At 33.8% G+C, this 19,792-nt stretch overlaps 1 protein-coding gene across 1 annotated transcript in view; it reads right to left on the bottom strand.

The window, feature by feature from the left end:
• Positions 1 to 5,790: 5,790 nt before the first annotated feature.
• The window catches only part of LOC142349149 (uncharacterized), a 17,097-nt gene continuing 3,095 nt past the window's right edge, over positions 5,791 to 19,792 (bottom strand). Inside the window, exon 4 of the mRNA XM_075400563.1 lies at positions 5,791 to 6,847. Within this exon, the coding sequence (XP_075256678.1) occupies positions 5,927 to 6,847 (921 nt within the window). The 3' untranslated portion in view covers positions 5,791 to 5,926. The remainder of the gene's footprint in view (positions 6,848 to 19,792) is intronic.

Raw genomic sequence — 19,792 nt, 5'->3', positions numbered from 1 at the left:
TTTGAGCTAGATTTGGAATTAACTTGCTTGTGTAATGTACTGAGACAAGAAAGAAACAAAGTTTCTTTTGCGTTTTTTTGCTTCAAGAGACAAAATAGCAGTTGTTTTACTTTCGATCGGCAAAATAACGGGCTGAGAGATATAATAACCAAGCCAGTCAAGTGCTATTTTGTGTGATTAGTTATCAGATCTTCGTCTTTCAGTCTTTGGAGACAATATAAAAAAGTTCTTTGTGATCTTCCTCTGATCCTTTAATAACAATCAATATGTCGTCGAGAAAGCAGTATGTGTCTTTTAATCCCATTAATGTATACCTCATGGCCATTAGAAATTCTGCCGGCATATATGTTAAATTGTCAATCTGGTTTGAAATCTGTACGTGCCCGTCATATCACTGTTTATTATGTTAAAATAACAATAATCAGCTGTTACGGGTTCTAAAATTAGTTAACTCAAGCGTTTTTCAAACCTAACCTAAAGAGTTAAGTGATGATTTGGGACGCGGGATCACTAATTTGTTGAAATACAGATTCGATTAGTGTTTCGATGTTTGGCATTTGGTATTTGTTTTTGGAGATAGCTTAATCGAATAATTTTGAATCAAGTGCAAGTTTTATTGACTGGTCTTTTTTAACCGTAACTACTATTGGTGAAAAGAAATATTTATAAGGGCAATTTGTAAGTTTTATTATATGTTTTTCGTAGAGTAAAGTTCGTTATATACATTATCTTGCAGATTAATCGGTATGCGTCTCCCTTTTTGCTATAGGGTTGAAAATTTTTGTGAAGTTAGCGAGTCCTAACTAATCGAAAAGTTCACGGCCTATGAGTGGTTTGAGACCATCAGCAACGACTGTTAATGTGGCAGCTGAGGTGTGCCATCAGTTACTAGAGACAAGGGTTTGAATTTTTTCTTCAATTTGTATTGGTTCGTTTGAGAAAATCGGCTGTTGCGGTTTAAGGGTTTCGCGTATCCAGATCGCATGAGAACTGCTGTTGTCCACACGCGTTGCGAGTGCCTGATTTAAATTGCTACAGGCACTTCCGGAATCAACGAGTAGTGTTGAAGATATATTGCCGATTTTTATCGGCCTGTTCAGGAATTCTATTTTCGCGAGTTCATTATGAATTGTAGCCACAACGTTATCGTCTCCGCTACTGTTTTCAGATTCGTAGAGTTTCGATTATTGTTGGATCAGGGTTTGGCTCTTCATCAACGGTGTTAACAGATCTTTTCTTCCAATTCTGAGGCTTTTGATTCTTTTGCTTATGACAAACTTTAGCAGAATGGTTCACTAAACCACAATTATCGCAGAAATTACCTTTGGCAAAGAATTTTCGCGTTGATTAGAAAGCCAATTTCTACTGCAGTTGGAGGAATAGAGAGGAGGAGCGTTGCCGTGTTTACGGAAGTAATTTGAAAGTAACCATTTCGAGGAGCGGGTGCTGGGTGGATGCTGAATTGCGTTTGCGCTAGCCGGTATGAAAGTCTTGTTATGTTGCTGAAATTGATGGTGACTGCGCAATCAGTTTCCATGTTTATTGTTAGTTCCAGTTCGTTTCCCAGTTCTACAGTTTGTTTGAGGAGTTCTTTTTGAATCTCAGGTTCAATTGGATTTGTGAAGAACACATATCTGATCAAGGTTTCTTCCTTGTCCTCGAAGTCACAATTTTGGTTCTTTGAGCTGTGATATTTCTGTGTCGAATAAACGCGTCTTCTATAATTTTCCAGTCGTTAGAGAGTCAATCATTTGATGGGAAATTTTATAGTTGTGAATCCCGCGTCCTTCTACACCAAAATTTAGATAGTCTAGTAAAAACTGTTTTTTGAACCGCGTGTGGACACGGCTTATTCCCACACATAAATCCAATCTCAATCAATCTTTGGCATTTATTTTTCCAATTCGTTTTATATGGGCATTGCGGGCATTGCATTCCCAATCGGATTGCGCAGATCATCCGGCGATCGTTTCTCCAGAGATTGGTTACCAGGGAAACTCAGACATCTCGGGTTTTGGGCCGAGGAGTGTATCAAGGCTGATGTTTTCCTTCGCGAGCGAGGCTAGTTTGTACTGAACTCTCCACTTCTCCATCTTAGAAGTGGTTCGGCAGTCGGTTTTTCCCAGAAAGCGTCAATTCCAAGTAGTGTTCTTTTGTTGGCTCAGTGCTCTATGTCGTACTCTATTTAATTGATGTAGGCTATTGCCACGCGAGAGCGTGCTTCTTTCTTATTACGATTTGGATTTTGCGGGGCGAAAAACGAACTAATTATGAACTTGATCTTGCAGCGCCAATCAAGAGAGAAAGAGAGAGAGAGAGAGAGAGGGAAGCAACAGATTTTGAATTAGGGGACTGAAGAGATTAAACTGAAGTTGTTACAAACAAATAAGATCAGGTAAAAAGACTTGTCTGATCACGAGGCGAAAACACTAGTTTACTGATTAAAAGTATTTTAAAATGGGAGATATGAAATTAAAAATTGTAGGTTGAATAAAGATGATGGGGAAACGAAAAATAGGAACTGAATTATAGCATTGTTTCAAATTTTACTGCGCAAAATGAGCAATCAATTATGAATACTGGTATCACAGGAGTGTAGCTTTTTAGAATGGCCTTCCTGTAGGTTTTTCCAGAGCAATGACAGCGGCTTATCTTTTCTTCACGTGCTGTCATGTTTCCATGGCCTTTCCCATTTTCTTGTCCATGGCATCTGTCAGGTGCTTTCAAATGATATTTTTTGTTAAAAGTGGCAAGTAGTTTGAATCGTACGAGTTTATTGTGTTAAATTTTCTCAAAATATGTTTTGTTAGCAGCCTAACATTCATATTAAGTTTTCTGATACCCTTCATTGCTACTGAATAGAAGAGAATTCCATTCGGACGTTAGGTGGTCACGAGAATTGCAGGTGCAATTGACGTAATATCTCTTGTTGACCTTAAACAACATTTTTAATGATTACAAAAATTACGCATGGCAAGAGTGATGCAAGAATGTATAGGGGCTCAGCAGATTACCAAGTTTTTAAATACTGGAAGCTAAAAAATCTGTGCAATAAAACCGCGGCCGATTTTTCTTTGGCACCTAAAGAGATTTTGAGAAAACAAATATTGTTTATTGAGTCGACACTCGGTTTCTTCAATATTTCTCCATAAGTGCAAATCGATTTGACAGTGGCTATAGCAAAATCTTTTTGTCGAACTCCCCCATCATGTCGACACGATGTTTATTTAGCCGAATTCGTTCTCGTGCGTAGTCCACTAACATTAAGATACTTTTCTATGTTTCTAATTTCAGGAGGAATTTGTTCTTCTGGGATATTTTCCGGGTTCCTTCTGGGCTTTGTTTGCGGAATTTGATTGGTTGTCTGCTAGAAGATATCATTTACTGCCTTGGCTGTTTTTATCACGACGTACAGCTCAGGTATTGGAAGGACTTATACGATTAAGAATCTTTGTGAAATCAATTTTGCTGGGCAAGTTCCTTAGGAAAGTCAAAAATTGTACAAGAGCTGACCTGCATCGGTTGAGTATTTTTTCTCCGATATAAAGTTGAATCGTTGAATCGTTCAAAGAGTTGAATCGTATTTTCTGGACGGTGGCTGAAAGTTGTAGAAGTTGACAGTTTTCAATCCTGGGGTTGAAAGAATAATTAAATTACATTTCTCTATTTGCATGAAATTTGTATTGGGCCCATGATTTTTTTTCGTTTTTATTTCAACTGTGAAACTTTTTCAGAAAACATGAACATTCTAAAAAACCTATTTATTGACTCCATATTTTGAATTTGAGCGCGTAAAAAAGATAGTTTATTACTTTCGCGAGCAAAAATTATCAGTAGTTCAATTATTCCAAGTTTTGGAAGGAACTGCCATAGTTTAAAAATGAAAAAAAAAATGCATGTATTCAATTTTTACAGTAGATAGTAATCCTGATCCACAGACATAAATGAAAGAAGCAAGAAAGAGTATGATTGAAAAAAATTACTGAAAAAAAGCAGAAAACTGTAGAAGCTGCAAAACACTGATTTCTCACAAATTTATTATTCTTACATTTACAATCACTTGTCATTAGTTTTCTTGGAGTATTAACTTTATGTCTCTCTCTCTCTTTTATCAGTTCACCATAAATACTTTCCTTGGACAAACAGATGAATATTTCCGTTCTATAAAAAAGTTTTCTTTATTGAAACTAATTGAGCGAGATATCCGAACATAGGCGCTTATTATTAGGTTGCATCAGATTGCAATTGATGTGTCCGATAGACCCCGAATGAAATGACTTAGCCTCGTGTTAATGTTCCCGGGGTGAGATGGAATTATGGTGGAAGTATGAAACGAAATTTAACGTCTGGGGTACCCTCCCCTACATTTCAACGGTCTGGACCATAATTTTTGTCGCACTAACTCGAATCATGTCTGAGAGATGGGTTGTACACTACCAGACGTAAATTACATGGTCTTGTCCAGCTATTCTGAGTCATAAGCACAGTTTGCTGAATAATGAGACCACAAATTCCAATGATAATACCAATACTCCTGAATAAATTGCGCTAACTCGACCACTATCTCGAATCATAAAACCGCAAGTTCGAGTCATAAGCGCGTTATGTCTAATATTAAGTTCACGAAAATTAATTTCACTCATATTCTCATAGAATCTGCCTCATAGTCGCGTTGAACTAAAAAAAATTCTATTTAATTTTTTTATGCTTGTAGAAAAAATATCTCAGGTAACTTATCAGCATGTGCTGCAAACCCAGACAAGCGACACTAAAATGTCAGGCAGGTAAAAAAAACGATCTGTTCTAGTATGGCGAAAAGATCGATCCTAAAGTTTTGGTAATTGTGTTTTCAGTCTAGTTGTTCATTATTGAATTTTTAAGTATTTATACTAAAATAAGAGAGAATAAAAAAATTGCCTTCTCTGCTTGACGTTTAATTAGTTATCACCGGATTTCAATGTCGTAGTTTTCTGAATTACCATTTTCAACAGCTCTTAAGGAAAATTTGACATGACAAAAATTCTAATGAGCAGAAAAAGTTTTGAGATTGTATTTAAATTTGGTCTGATGACTGTCTCAATCGTCGAGTCATAGTCGCAAATTCTTGCAATGTCTGTTCTTCAGGATAATGTTGGTCTTAAACCGCACAATTTTGAACAACTTTTTAACACATAAGCGCAGAATTGTGCTCATGAGAGCACTGCTAAAAACATATTGCAGCACCACTGAATGAAAACACCTGATAATTTTATGCTGGGGGAGAGGGCAAATATTGATATTGAACATAGTTGAATACAATAATGAAGTCAAGCCTGATTTATTTTTATTGGTCGGGCATAAATCAAATCGAATTTTTCTAGAAAAAAACTTTTTCTGAGTCGAGATCGTTCTCTCAGCCTACACGAAACTTAGCCCGGGATCTCACCAACTGTTCCACTAGACCTTAAAACAAAGACTCGGGAAAACAATATATAATGAACTACAAGAATTTTAGCGTAATGTCGAGGACAGCTTTCAAGGCCGAGACATCGAGTCAAATTCGAGGACGTCGTCTATTATCGCGACAAAGTCGAGGACATCATATACTGTGGATCCAATGTCAAGACTATCCTTTTAGTCACGGTCAAAAGCGAGTCCACGTCTAAAGTCGAGCAGAGGTCTTTTCATAAGTTGCACTCATGGCTATGGGGCCGCTAACAAAATTCAGTATTGTCAGTAAAAGTCATTGTCGGTGAAATGTGAACCATTAGCGCGCCAAGATCTGCTCAGAGGGCCAGAATTTGAAAAACGTCACCTGGGCAATATTTATTCCTTTATCGACAAATTATAGAGTTTTAGATGCTATGAAAAATGTATATGTAAATATTTAATTGACAACAAAAATAATGGCAGATCTAACATTGAGACTACTGATATATAAACAACATTACTTATACTCCCATCCCGCATAGAAAGGTATAAATGGAGTTAAACACAGAACATTAACTATAAAATAAACAACCGCAAAAAACCTGTCAACAACTCGGGCTAAATAACCCCACTGTTCTAACATGTCTCTGGTACTTTCCGAAAGTTCATTTTTATCCAGGGGCGAAGAATGTATCATTTCCAATCGGGCCACAAACGATTCTAGAATGTTCTCAAGGTGCGAATTTGAGTGATGATCAAGATGATGATGATGGTTATTATTATTGTTGTTGTTTACGTTGTTTACATTGTTCATATTGGCACATGAACACCTGCTGTAATTGTTATTATTATTGTTACACATCGTCACATTGTTTTGTTGATGATAACTGTGATGATTTGGCGATTGGTGAAAATCATTTTTGGGAATCGAACCCGAGTTTGAAACCGAATCGTGGACGTTATCGATTACGCTGTAATAAGCTGCGTTTCGGTGATGGTTAGCGTTTGTATTGTTACTTGCTGTGTTATTACAGTGACTGTTACAATTTTGGGCAAAATTCCGATTCGTGGCGAGACGAGAGCCGACTCGCGTTCTCGTGTCGTGTATTTGGTGCATGTCCGTAATCGGGGTCTCGTCTCGATGAATTACATGGTTGCCTACAACTTCGCCACAAGTCACGTGATTTTCAAACGAGGCGTGATTCGGGATGAAAACGTGCGTGACGTCATTGCTTCCGAAGTGTTTATTTGACAAACACGAGCTATGTCGGTTCGCCACATGTGTGGTATAGCGTCTGTGCATGCTATTTGATCGTCGTTGGGGGCCGCCGCCAACTAGCAACCACGGACCAATGAATCTGATTAATTTCATAACGCGCCTTGATGGCTTTGACGCGTACAAATATGAGGCGCTTTCCGACCCTGAAATGAACAATAAAGAAAATCACACTTCAAATAAGAACAAAAGGAGCAATCAGTTTGAATTACATGTGAATCAAATGGGAAATTTATTAGACCGAGTTTTGAACTGTTGGATTTAATTTAATCTGACATTTACACGGGGGCTTAGCAGGGAATTTTATTAGGAAGTTTTGACTTTTTCAGCGATTATTGCGTCAAGTTACCAGTTCAGGACAAAGGAATTTGTTACCGTGAACTCAACTCATTAAATGAGAGAGAGAGGTTAAATTAAAATTTTATAAACAACGTGATATTTTTCCATAGAAAAATGGAGGAAAAACAATTTTGTTTGTCGTCAGCATGAATATTTTTGTTTACAGAACTTTGCAATTATATAACGCCCACTATTACGTCAAGTAAAGAGAAATTTCATTAATAGTTTCACTTATATAAATAATAGCCGCTAATAGGTCATTTGCTAAACACAAGTAATGCATGTCATGACCCCGCCCCTAAATGTTAGCGCTTTATTAAAAATAGCCTCCCATTTTTGTCAAGTTGCTTTTAAAAGGATTAAATGGAAAATTACCACAAAAAAATTCACTATCAACAAGTATTAAATGAAAAGCAATATCGACTTGAGCTACGGTTTTAAAGTTCGAGTATTTGTTCTTTTTTCCTGAAAATCGGGTCAAACATTTGGTAAACACAAAAGGATAAAAATTGAAATTTTCAATAAAAGTTAATATGCTGTTTTCAATTAACTGCATTTTTCCAAAAAACTACAAAATGAAAAAATTGTCAGAGTATTGATTTTGAATAGCGGAAATAAATACTTAGAAACGAAGCATAAATCCGCTATTAGTTTTGTTCCGTGAAAGCATTTTTTTAGATCGTGATGGAAAAATTCGACATTTAGAGTAGAAAAATGATTTAAGAAAGCAGTTTTGGTGAACCTGGGTTTTCCTGTTGCTAAAATTATCTTTGGTACGAAGGCCAAAAACTCGTTAAGAGCCGAAAAACACCAAATTGTAATCAACTGTACATTTTGTTCTGATTATCAAATTCTTCAATTAGTTAAGCAAAACGATTTTCTTTTTGCAAAGTGCCTAAGAAAACTGTCCTAGAGAAAGGATCGTTGGTATAATTACTTCAAGAATCTTATGATGTAATTGTTTTATAACGGACATTCTGTGTTTTAGGACTCCAATATGGTCATCCGTACCGTTATAAAACAAAATAGAATAAACTGTCTCTCAGTAACCGGGAAACAATAGTTCCAATACCTTACTTAAAGAATTGCAATACTTGGAATCATATAACTTGATAGCAGTTATATATGAGATTTAGTTTTTTGAATTGAAAAAAAACGAATACAGAGACTAAATAATTTGAAGCATTTGCAATCTGCTCTTAATTCAATTGTAGGTTTCATTGTTTCATTGTTTAGTTTAATGAAAAACATTTTTACAAAGCTTTTTGTTCCGACCCCTCTCTGAGGGGGGAGGAACTATATACTCAAATGGTTTTTTTGTTCAGACAATTTTGGCCGATCGATATAATAATCGTAGAGAATTGTGAGTGGTATCATTAGAAAGCCCATCCAGCGCAGAATATAGAATTAAAAAGATTTTTTCAATTTTTGCTTTCATTAGGGAGTTATCGAGGTTCAAAATTTTGTGAATATTAGACGTATTTCAGCTGTTTTTTCACATTTTTGACCAAATTTTTGTCAATTTTGACCCCATTTTTGTCAATATTGCTAAAATATGTTGAAATTGTTAATTGTAGTGTAATTGATTTTATCTCTAAAGACAGAGGAGGTCTGATGAATTGTTGGATTCCATTTTTTGGCTGGAATATTTGCTAATTTTTTCAAAATTCAGACTTTTTCGAAAAAAATGGCTTTTTTTAGCCCACATGCTCTAAACTTGATGGAAGTACAAACATTTAAAAAGCAGCAACATTCTTTTTAATCTCAAAAAAGTGCTAGTTGTACTCCCGCTGTCATTAATAGTCTTCTGGAATTATAAATTTGCCAATTTTTGCAAATTTAAAGTTGATAATTATACAAAATGCATTATTCTTTATTGACAAACTGAAAAGTTTTGTATAGAATTGATCTACTTCGCAATCATTTCTATAATTGAGTGTTATGTTAGACGCTTAGCAACATCTGGGCTGATATTGATCTCACAAAGAATCCTTATGAAATTTTTTTTTAGATTTTAATGGGGCGCGACCTTTCTCTTTCAAAAAATTTCCGCTATGTAATTGTTTTTATGTAAATTACGGACAAGAATTTCAAATCAGGGCTCAATTAATGAGAGATACTGTTTACATTAAACGAGACCCTACGAGGTTATTGTATAGTTTCAGAATTAGGCTCACTGTTTTTATGGCTCTGACCAATTGTTTTCGTAAAAATTTTACGGACTTCGTGCGTTTTGTTTTCAATTCTTAAAATTTTCTTAGTTCAATGACTTAGCGTCCCCAATCAAGGATCCAGTTATTTTTGTTAAGGTATTAAAGAACCTAGATTATTTTCAATTGTCATCTAATGTCTGTTAGGACTTTGAATATATATATATATATATATATATATATATATATATATATATATATATATATATTGAGAAAATATCGATGAATTTTTGAAACTTGCCAATATTTTTTCTCATTTCTCTCAATTTCGGGGGCAGCCTCAGTAAAAACAGGCAGAAATAGATTTTTTGTGATGTAAAAATTAAGGTCGGTAACAATTTTATTTTCAACTAATGGTTTCTTTGTTTTGGTACTACGCGTTTTCAGTTTTTCTTTTTTTATCCTAGTTGTAATGTTATGAGTTCATTTATTTCCTCGTTGAAATATCAGATATTGACGAGTCCAATTAAAAAAAACCATTTTAGCAGAGTTGCACAACGTGAGAAAAGGGCTATTCTGGATATGTTAATTATTTTTGTTGAATAGTTTATGCTTTTTGGGCTGAGACCCAGTTATCTCGCAAAACTTTGGGACTTTTCATTTTGCCTAAGTTTGTCTATCTATTCGTTGTAGCATATCATATACCTGATTGCGCTAGGTATTAATTGTTTTCCTAAGAGGTATAACTCAGCCGATTTAAATATTTGAGTTTATAGCTAGCTGTTTGTTTTAACGATTTTCAAATTAAATTAAAAAAAAAAGATTTGTTTCATCTGTCTCACTTTTGCTTGTCGTCAACATGTAACTCAGTCTCACTGATTAGAATTCTTAAACATTCTCATTGATTCAATTTTTTTTTCGCGCTTGGTTGTGCGTTGAGACTGATTGCTTCGACCATATATTTTCAAAAAGAAATTTCGAGATTTCTATACGGTTCAGTTTTTGGGTTTCTTTTGTTGTCATATCTAAGTAGTCCTTTTATAGGGAAGACTCGTTGATGTTAAGATGTAGGAATAACATTGATTTACAGTTCTTTCAGGTAACATCTTATAAAACTTGCGCCTTAAGCAGTGTCATTATGTAAAAAGTTTTGGCTTCTTTATGAGCTTGATTTTTTTGGGCTCGTGACTTAGTCTCATTATTAACATGTTTAATTGGCTTCCTGAGGTGTTGAAGTTTAATTCGTCGTTTTTTGTATTAATCCTAAGTCTGTTGTGACTTTTGAAAGTATCTGTTTTCATAAATAATTTTGCGTTTTTGAGCTTTGTCTTTTTCAAATAGTTTTTCAGTCGATTTGTATCTCAGTCTCTTTAACCACAGGCCACAACCCGTTTCCATTGAGCTGTAATTTATAAGGTTATTAGCTTCAAACATTTGTTTCTCGGCTTTGTTACTATTGTTACTACGAGATTTCATGAAATGTTAGATTTTTATTTATTTGTTCATTTCAAAGGACTTTTGGTTTCTTTTTAAATTATAGCAATAATCGTTGCTCCCATTGGCTATGAAACTTTGCTCCAACGCACATCGCATAAAGAAATGTCTCAATTGACTTCTATGTAGATATAAATGGACATTTTAGTGGTTTCAGTTGATGTCTTAAAACTATAATAACTGTGAAATTAAATGTTTTTAAAAATGGAAAATATTTTTGAACTTCGCACCTAATTGCTCTTTTTGTTGCTCTCTTTTATTGCTCCTAGTGACAAGTTTATGGTTTCAAAGTTTACGGTGTTAACGGTTTCACTGCCATTTTGTTCAAAGTTTAATTATGACGGTGTTTGTTCTTCCTGTAGTCGTATGACGTACACTGGATAATGACAGGTCCTAATTACTTCCTGTGGATATTTAACTGTGATTTCACCTAATATCTAATGATAATAATCAATTTTGAAATCAATAGTTTTCAAAAATAGAAACGTATTTCTGAACTTCGCATATTTTTGCTCTTTTTGTCTACCTGTTAACCAGTTGCATTGAAGACAGGTGCCATATCGTTTCTAATTAAGTGCTGGTTAAATTGTTTTAGTTTTTATCGGATGCGAGTTTGATTTTGTTATTATTTTTTTATTATAGATTTGGTTATTATATTTTATTATAGATTTTATGAGTGTTTTGATCGTAAATAATGTTTGTTGTTTGATTTTTATTTTTGTCCTTTCTAATAGTCCCATTATCAACAACTTTCGTTGGCCTCTAGGGTGATATTTCATTGGTTGTTTATTGAATGATATGTTTGTTTTTGAAAGTCTTCCATCTCTTCATCATTTGGTAGCCAATTAAGTCAAAAATGTGGATGAGCGGGGTCGGAACATTATGTGCGTACGCACCTTACAGAGCCTCCTTGTTCTAAATCAAAAAATAAATATCACAAGCCTTTGTTTAAAATTTGGAAATAGAAATTTCGCATTTAAGATTTGCCTGAACGTTCAAGTTGACGCAACAATCCCAAAAAATCAATACCTGAACCAAACTCAGTTATTGAACCATAAGTGCTTCAGTAAAAAAAATTAAGTAATTCAAAGGAATCTTTCTCTAAAGCAGTATCTTCATCGTTTTGCATAAGACTGTTTCATGACCTTGATGAGGCGTCAAGAAGTGCATCAAGGTACCACCGACTCATGTATAGCCAAAGCAAACAAAAAGAAATCTGTTTTCAATTAATCAATATATTTAGCATATGTGATTTGCGATTCGAGGCTATAAAGACGGTCAAAAAACTTCAAAAACCATTGTAAAGTTAATTTGAGAACTCGATTTATATTCAATTTGTTGTTCAATATTCTTCAGTGAATGAAAAAATCTGCAAGCGCACTTGTTGAGGAACTCTACTAGAAATTATTGATCTGTATCAATTGTTTGTGCATAGAATCACTTTAGCAGCTTATCCACCGGAATTTAGACGTCTGCTGAGAAATGAACCAAAAAGAACTTTAAATATTTGATCAGTTTAATTTGAAGCGTCGATAAAATGATTTGCAAACAAAATCGTTTTTTAAAAAAAAAACTATAAAAAACTGCAAAAAGCAGCGGCTGACAAATTTGTACTCAGCGTCTTGAATTGAACTCTTACCACATAGTGATATTGTAGTTAAATTTTATCAGTCCATAAATCGATTTCTACTTATTAGGATAAAAAGTTTTTTAACACTGTTTACTCGATAATAATAATCAGAACTAATTGGAGGACTTTGAAGTGAATAACATTTTTGATATAGCTATTTTTCTAGTTATCAGAATGTGAAAAACAAAAGTTCAGACACAACTGGAGAAAAAAAAACGAAATTATTTGTGAAGATCGTCGCAAGATTATTAAAACTACTGAAATCTGTTAAAAAAGCACATTTAACTTTTGTTAAAATCACCTCTTTTCTAGGTTCTTGTTTTTAATTTTTGATTTCACTGACAATGAGTTGAGCATATTCTGACCTCATGATAGTAGTAGGCAAAAGCGAATAGAAAAATTTTGTCGTATTATTTGCTCTAGTCTTCACATTAACAATCTTCAACTAATTGTTATTTAAAAATGATGTTCTCAAAAGATATATCTGAAATTTTGACCACAGGTACTTAGGCTGTCACCAAATGGCAACAAAGTTTGAATATATTAACACTCAGATCATGAAGATGTGCTTGTAAAACACTTTTATTAGAACAGATATTTGACCCTTATAATTATTAGGAGAGCAACAAATAGTTACATGTCAATGCAATTGATGAATTACTGAAGACAAAATACTTCGATGTTTCAAAGAGCAATTGAAAATTTAATCATATCAATCCACCGATAGATTCAACTTTTGATAAACTTTTCTAACTTATTCTCTCAGCAAAAAATTTGATGTTATGCGAATATTGGCGATTGACGCAATAACAGAAAGAAAACAGCTGGCATATTGTTCCTCCTTCGGTTTTGTTGTGTAGGGTGAAAAAAAATATTAGAGTAGGAAGAAGTTTCGTTTACAAATATAGTTCTCCAATGCAAGGTTTTAATCATCGAATTCGTCTTATGGGATTTCAAAAACACAAATACTTGCAAATTTGGCGGTTCTCAATTGAACAAATTAGAACATGGAATTTGGGCAGATTTTTGCAACTGGGTTGGATAAATTTGCTACAAAATAATCATTTTGGTCTGTTCGAAATGTGCTACATGTATTGCGCACTTTTGATCCCCCCTTTCTTGATTCTTCGATTATACATTATGGTCATTGGGGATTAGATAAAGTGCTATTATTACACCAAGAGGTTCCTTGCCATTTTCAAATATCAAATAAACCGCAATTACCTTTCGTTTTGAAGTTAGCGTGGCCGTAATTGAATCATTGTTTTGATCAAATAAGAAAACATAAAACTAAACTTATGAAAATAAAGCCACACATATGTACGTAAAACCACAACTTAACAGGCATTAAGGAAAGATATACTAAATATATACGAATGGAAAAGTTAAATGTGGAAAGTTTTATTGCTGGCCGTCTTGGCTGGATTTATTTTGGTACGGCAAGAGTAAATCAAATTTGAAAGGAGAAAATCAAAATCAAATCAAATTTTACAATCATGTAATTACTGGCAACCGGCACCCACCCCCACTCGTTACCCCCCCCCCCCCCCCCCCCCCCCAGCCCCCTACCAACGACTTCAATTGCGCTAACCCTGCTGACTAAGGGGATGAAAACTTTTAATTACTTTAAAGGTCCGGCAAGATCTTGGAAGAATTGATACGGCTTCCATCTTTTATCCAGGATCTGAAAAAATCTTGCAACAAAATCTGTTCAGTATTAGAAGCTGTTAAACAGTTTGCGCTGCTTATAGAAACTCTTTAATCAATCGAATGCTTAAGGAAACTTAATAATTTTTAAATTATCCATGTATGTAAACTTAAACTGCAGTTGCATGTGCCTATGCGGGGGGGGGAGTGGGCATGGGGTCAGAAGTGGGGGTAAGTGGCTGTTCAAGTGAGACAAGCATTTTTTTTGTTTGTTGTGATGAAAAAATGGGTTGGTGGTGGTTTGGTCTACTCGGATGCCCTATTGAAAAGTAAAGTTTCTTCGCTGATCAAAATAATTCGACAATTGAAATTAAACTAAACAAATGAAAATGAGCTAAACCTTCACGTAATCATCACCATAAAGAAACTGATTGTTGAAAAAATGTTACAGCGGTTAAAAAGCAGTTGACAAATGAAATAAAATATGATCAGTTTAGAATGAAAAAGTAGTGCTTTGTGATTACTGGGATTAAATCTTCGGTCCAAATCTTTAACCCAAAGAATGCCATATATGTGGGATTAAAAACTTAAACCAACAGATCAATTAGGGATACAGCCAATAGACCCACCATTATTTATAGAATAAACCAAACAGTAAACAAACAACACACATTGATAGATAGTGAGTGCGTTCTCACCTGTCACTAAAACATGGGTTAAACCATTGAAAGCACTCATTCGGAAAAAAAGTGAAGAATTATACACAAAACTCCATGTAAAAGAATATCAAAATTACGGTTCATTTTTCACACAAGCAGAGATTTATTTTGAGCAGAAACAAAAACTTGTTGAAACAGGTCCACAAACGAGGATTAGATTAATGATTGAAGAGGCTGCTGAACATTCACACAAAGTTGTGCTCAATATTTTTGTTCAGCTTTTGTCAGAAACTTCTTCACGATTCAACCGGGACGGGATATTAGGCGAAAACTTGGTCAATGGAATTTTCATCCCCATTAGGCGAAAATCCTGAACTAAAGTTTTGTGGAAATTTGGCCGATACTAATTAAAACACAAAAAAGAGGTACTTCCAATTCCACTCGAGGTTATAATTTTGTCAATTGTCTCAAACAGTCATGTCTACATGCAAAAGAGCAGTTAAAAGTACATGAAAAAATTGCCCTTTTTCAGTGTTGTGCATCTCTTTGCTCAGCGTCATGAGGGCCAATGATTTCGGTATGAAAACAAACATGCAGAGAAAAGCGAATGCTTAAAAATACTTATCAAAAAGTTCAAGGTAAATATGGCGATTAAGAGTTAAACAGATCGTGAAAATGGTCAAAATTCTGAAAACAATTTGATTATTTTTGTCAACTATTAATCTTAAAACAGTTTTTAGAGTCACTCACTCGACAAAAATTCCTTACCAAAAACATATTGCAGAACCTCTTTATGTGTTTTCATTAATTTTCGCCTAATCTACACGAAATACTAGTTAAGATTTTTTGACCACTTGCCACAAAAATTCTGCTCGTTTAATCAATTTGCCGCCTATGAAACCCTAGCCCCGCTTAAACATAAAAGCAGAGTGAAAAAACAAATTTTAACTCCCTAAGTTGTGTAAAAGTCAAAGCAAAAGATGGAAATGTGCTTTTTCGTGGAAAACTTGAATACAGGAATAAAAAACTGTTGATAGAACTATAGAAATTGCTAGACAAGTTTTAATTCTAAAGCCAAAGAGAGACACCTTTCATCATGTTATAAAATCTCAACAGCCTAATCAGCTATTCAAAATTCACTAATTTCTTGATATAATCCACATCGATACACCTGAAAGTTGTTTGACAAATTAAAATGCAGATTGAACAAATTTAGGTTTTCACAAGCTGTTGTGATGCTATGGAATCTCGGAAAAACTACCCGTTCATTGAGAGTACTTTTGCTATTTTTTATTCAGTTCAACTTGTTTTTGTCTGTGGTGTATCCTAGTAAAAATATGAACATTTGAAACTTCTATTTCATCAACGACAAGAAAAAAATAAAGAATAGAATGATTTCAAACGGTTTCGATGGTTAAATGACAACTTAGCCAATTCCACTTTGCCCAACCTGCCATTTTACCCAATGCCAACGTAGCAAAGTTTCTTTGATCTTGTCGTTCAATTATCCGATATTCGGTTGTGATAGATTCATATCAAAACTTACGAGCCACTTACTTATATATTTGGCTAAATAGTCATTTTGGGACTTTTAACGGTAGGCGAATTTAAAGTTTAGGTATTCGGTAATTGGCATTGGGAAAACAGAATTCGGTAAATTGTCATGAGAGAATAAAAGCGTTCGAACATCAACTCACTAATTATGACCGCTCGAGGAAAACAAATTTATAAAGCAAACTTTTTAAAAAATGGAATCATCAATATATCAACCCACTGCTGATTGATCGATTGACTAAAAGCATATCAGGTATAATACCTAGTTCTTTAAATTGCAAAAAAAGGTTCTCAATTGCTACCGCGATGACGTTAACTGCATAGCAAAAAAGTTTGTACTTGTACGTCTTTTGACAATTGTTTAGAAATATCCAACAACAATAGCAATTTTAATGGAGGCTGAAAAAGAAGTAGAGATAAAAAGCTTTTGATAAAAAACCCCAGATCATTATGAAAAACAGTAATGTTGAGCAAGTTTATATTTAGTAATTATCTATCACTCAATAATCTCTTCATCTGCCAAATATTGATGCTCCAGCAATGTTTCCCCCCAAAGTGAGGGAAACTGAAACAAAGAACTATTTTAATTTCGGTTTTCAATTATTCTAGTTTCGTGTTAATTTATTATATTCTGATTTTTCATCTTGCTATTTTAGGAGACATTATTTGCGCCCACAACGTCGTTCGATCCCCCTTTTATTGAGAGGGAGGAACAATTTGGTCAACTGCGTTTTTATTTTGTTCAGTCAATTTTGGCCGATCGATATTTTTATTGTAGAGCATTTTAGGCGGTATCAATAGAAAAAACGTCTAGCGTACTTTATATTAGCATTTTTGGAAGCCAACGTCAGCATCGCGAACGTTTTTATTTAGGCGGTCTCCTTTAATTATAATCTGAAGAAACTGGATTGTAATGATGCTCTTTCTTTTTTTGCAAGTTATATTCACACAATTTCATGATATTGACCATTGAAACGGGGATAAACCATTAAGGCGAGTGCGTATTAAATCTTGATGGACGCCTAAAGCTGTTTCTGTTAGCTGTTGTCCTGAAGCTAAAGTTGGTGAGTTTGTCTAAATTTAAGGTAATAACGTCCTTCCTATAGCTTTTCGAGATCAAAATTGTGGAGTTTTTCACGTTTTTCTGTATTTTTAAGTTTTCTTGTTTAATCGCACTTGAATTAACAGCTGAAAACATTTCCCAACCTCTCTTTCCGACGTATTTTCATTGGTAATATCAGTTTGAAAATTAAAGTATTTGGAAAATTTGGATTTTTTGTCATTGTGTTTCTTTTCTGAATTTTTGAGGCCATTATTCCTTTTTTCAGATTTTTCAGCAGAATTAATTTCCACGGAATCTATTCGATTTTGCGGAAATTGGTGTCAATAAACTCAGATTGTCTTTTAATTTTAGCTCATTATTCCGCGGTTTAGAGCTACTGTTGCTGTTTGTGCCTCTCTTTGTTTCCTATGACCAAGCATGTCTCTGCTAGTTTGCAAGTTAGCTGTTTTGTGGATATTAGCCAGGCAGAATTTGCTTTTGAGGCCAGAGGTACCCAGAAATTAGGCAAATTTTCAATGTTTCAGTCTTTTTTGTTCTAAGTCCGTATTTTTGTCTTTTTTAAACCTTTTGAACTGCCTTTTGAGTTTGAATTCGGACACAGTTTTTACATTACAATATTTGCTATGAAGTTATACTTTTCCCTGCTTTTCATTAATGAAACATGTCTCTTTTTCCTGCTGTAATCTTACATGCTCAACGCGAATTGTCGCAAATGGATAGTTATATGTTTTGAACTCTAACGATTGCATTGAAAAAAGCTGTAAATCAACAACGTTTCCCAATTTTAACTACGATTTTGAATGCTATTTTTTATCTTCCTCCAAACTCGTGGGATTATTTTGTCTGTTAACCTCGTAATTTTCAATTGATCTGCTGGCAAGGTCAAAAATTTTGCATTCGACTGCTTGGAATCGGTTTCAAATTCAACTTTTTGTTTTTTTTCCATTTCAAGAACTTAAATTAAAATTGTGCGTTTTTTTGGACACTTTCAATATTTTCGGCTTTTTTTGTCAGTGGGAATTGATATGAGATTGACTATTAAAATCTAGCTGTAGTATTAGTAAAAAAGGGCAAAATAAAAGCAATTGAGGCTCCATATTTTCCCAAACTGCTTTTGAAGGTGTATGAGAAATTGGTGTTTAAAGATTTGCGCTCCTCGAAAACAATTACTCTTTAACTAAGCTTGACTTTTGGATTTTCTGTTTTCGCCTGTCTTTTCCCTAACCTATGTTTTCATATTGTCAATTATGCGTTTTTTTTTAATTCAATGCAGACTTATTTGAATCTATCAAAGAGAGTTTATTACTTTATTTGTCTTCGACGCTGTTTGTTTTAAATAAATTTGGTTGATTTTTTTAAATTGCTTTTGCCGTTTCCGTAATCTTGTTGTTTACCCGTTCCTTAATGCAATCGATGCCTAACATGTTTAGCTTCAAGATGAGATGTAATAGAAGCTAATTAATAGTTTGAATTGAATTGTAAAAGACTTAACTATTATGTTGCAAAATATCGGTGATTGCTTTAATCTTGCCAAATTTTATTTAGTTTTTTTGCTTGCCCTGTCTTTTATTCTCATTATTGGCAATTGGTTATTTCATTAAGTTTTGAAACGTGGTAGTCTTGGGATTATTTATAGACTACAGTTCATGTCAAATAACTTCACGACTTAGACACTACTTCTCTTCAAAGAAATACGTGATTTTTTAGTTCGTCCCTTTTTTCTTTATGTTGTTCTGTTAATTAGACTGATTAATTGAAATTTTTCAAGGCTCTGTTGTGAACGCTTTCTAATAGTTTCATTTGATACAAAAATTTTTTAACAACTTAAAACAGCAGTATTTGTAGTTCTATTTGTCGTGCTGTCACTTAGTCTCAATAATTTATTCTATGTCAAACAGGAGTTAATGTAGACTTTTGAGTGCAGAGATCACTTTATTGAGTTATCAAAGAAAGATACTCTCACTTTTAAATCTACATTGAGAAAAAAGATCTAATCGAAAATGAATAACTGCCAAACTAGATTTATAAAAAGAAGCCGTTACTTTAGAGACATTATTTTTTGAAAATTAGGTCTAATTTTGGTATCTATTTTTTGACTGGTACAATTAACAGTTTCTTGAGAAGCTTTTTCTGTTCTAATTGAAAAATTGCATAGAGGTGATTTCATGTCTGTTGTTTTTGTTTGTATTAATGTTCACTCTATTAAAGTAGAAAGTTTTTTTTCACTTATCTTACATTAATCATTTTTTTGTATGCACGTATGTCTTTTTTAAGATTTTGTCAAAAAGAAGAAAATTGCATGTATTTTGAAGGTAGCGTATCTTTTCTTCATAACTTAGAGTACTCACTCAAAGTTGACAACTTGTTGATTTTGGTTCTGGTAATTTTCCGGTTTTCAATGTTTGTATCTATTTTTCAATTGGAATCTGAGTGGTGTAAAATTCCATATTTGTTTGTTTTTTGCAACATAAATATATATATATATATATATATATATATATATATATATATATACATATATATATATACATATATATATATATATATATATATATATATATATATATATAT

This window comes from Convolutriloba macropyga, chromosome 11 (genome assembly GCF_964194025.1).
Source record: "Convolutriloba macropyga chromosome 11, txConMacr16.3, whole genome shotgun sequence".
NCBI lineage: Eukaryota > Metazoa > Xenacoelomorpha > Acoela > Convolutidae > Convolutriloba > Convolutriloba macropyga.
Note: the sequence above shows the minus strand (reverse complement) of the source record. Positions and strands in the feature narration are given on the sequence as shown.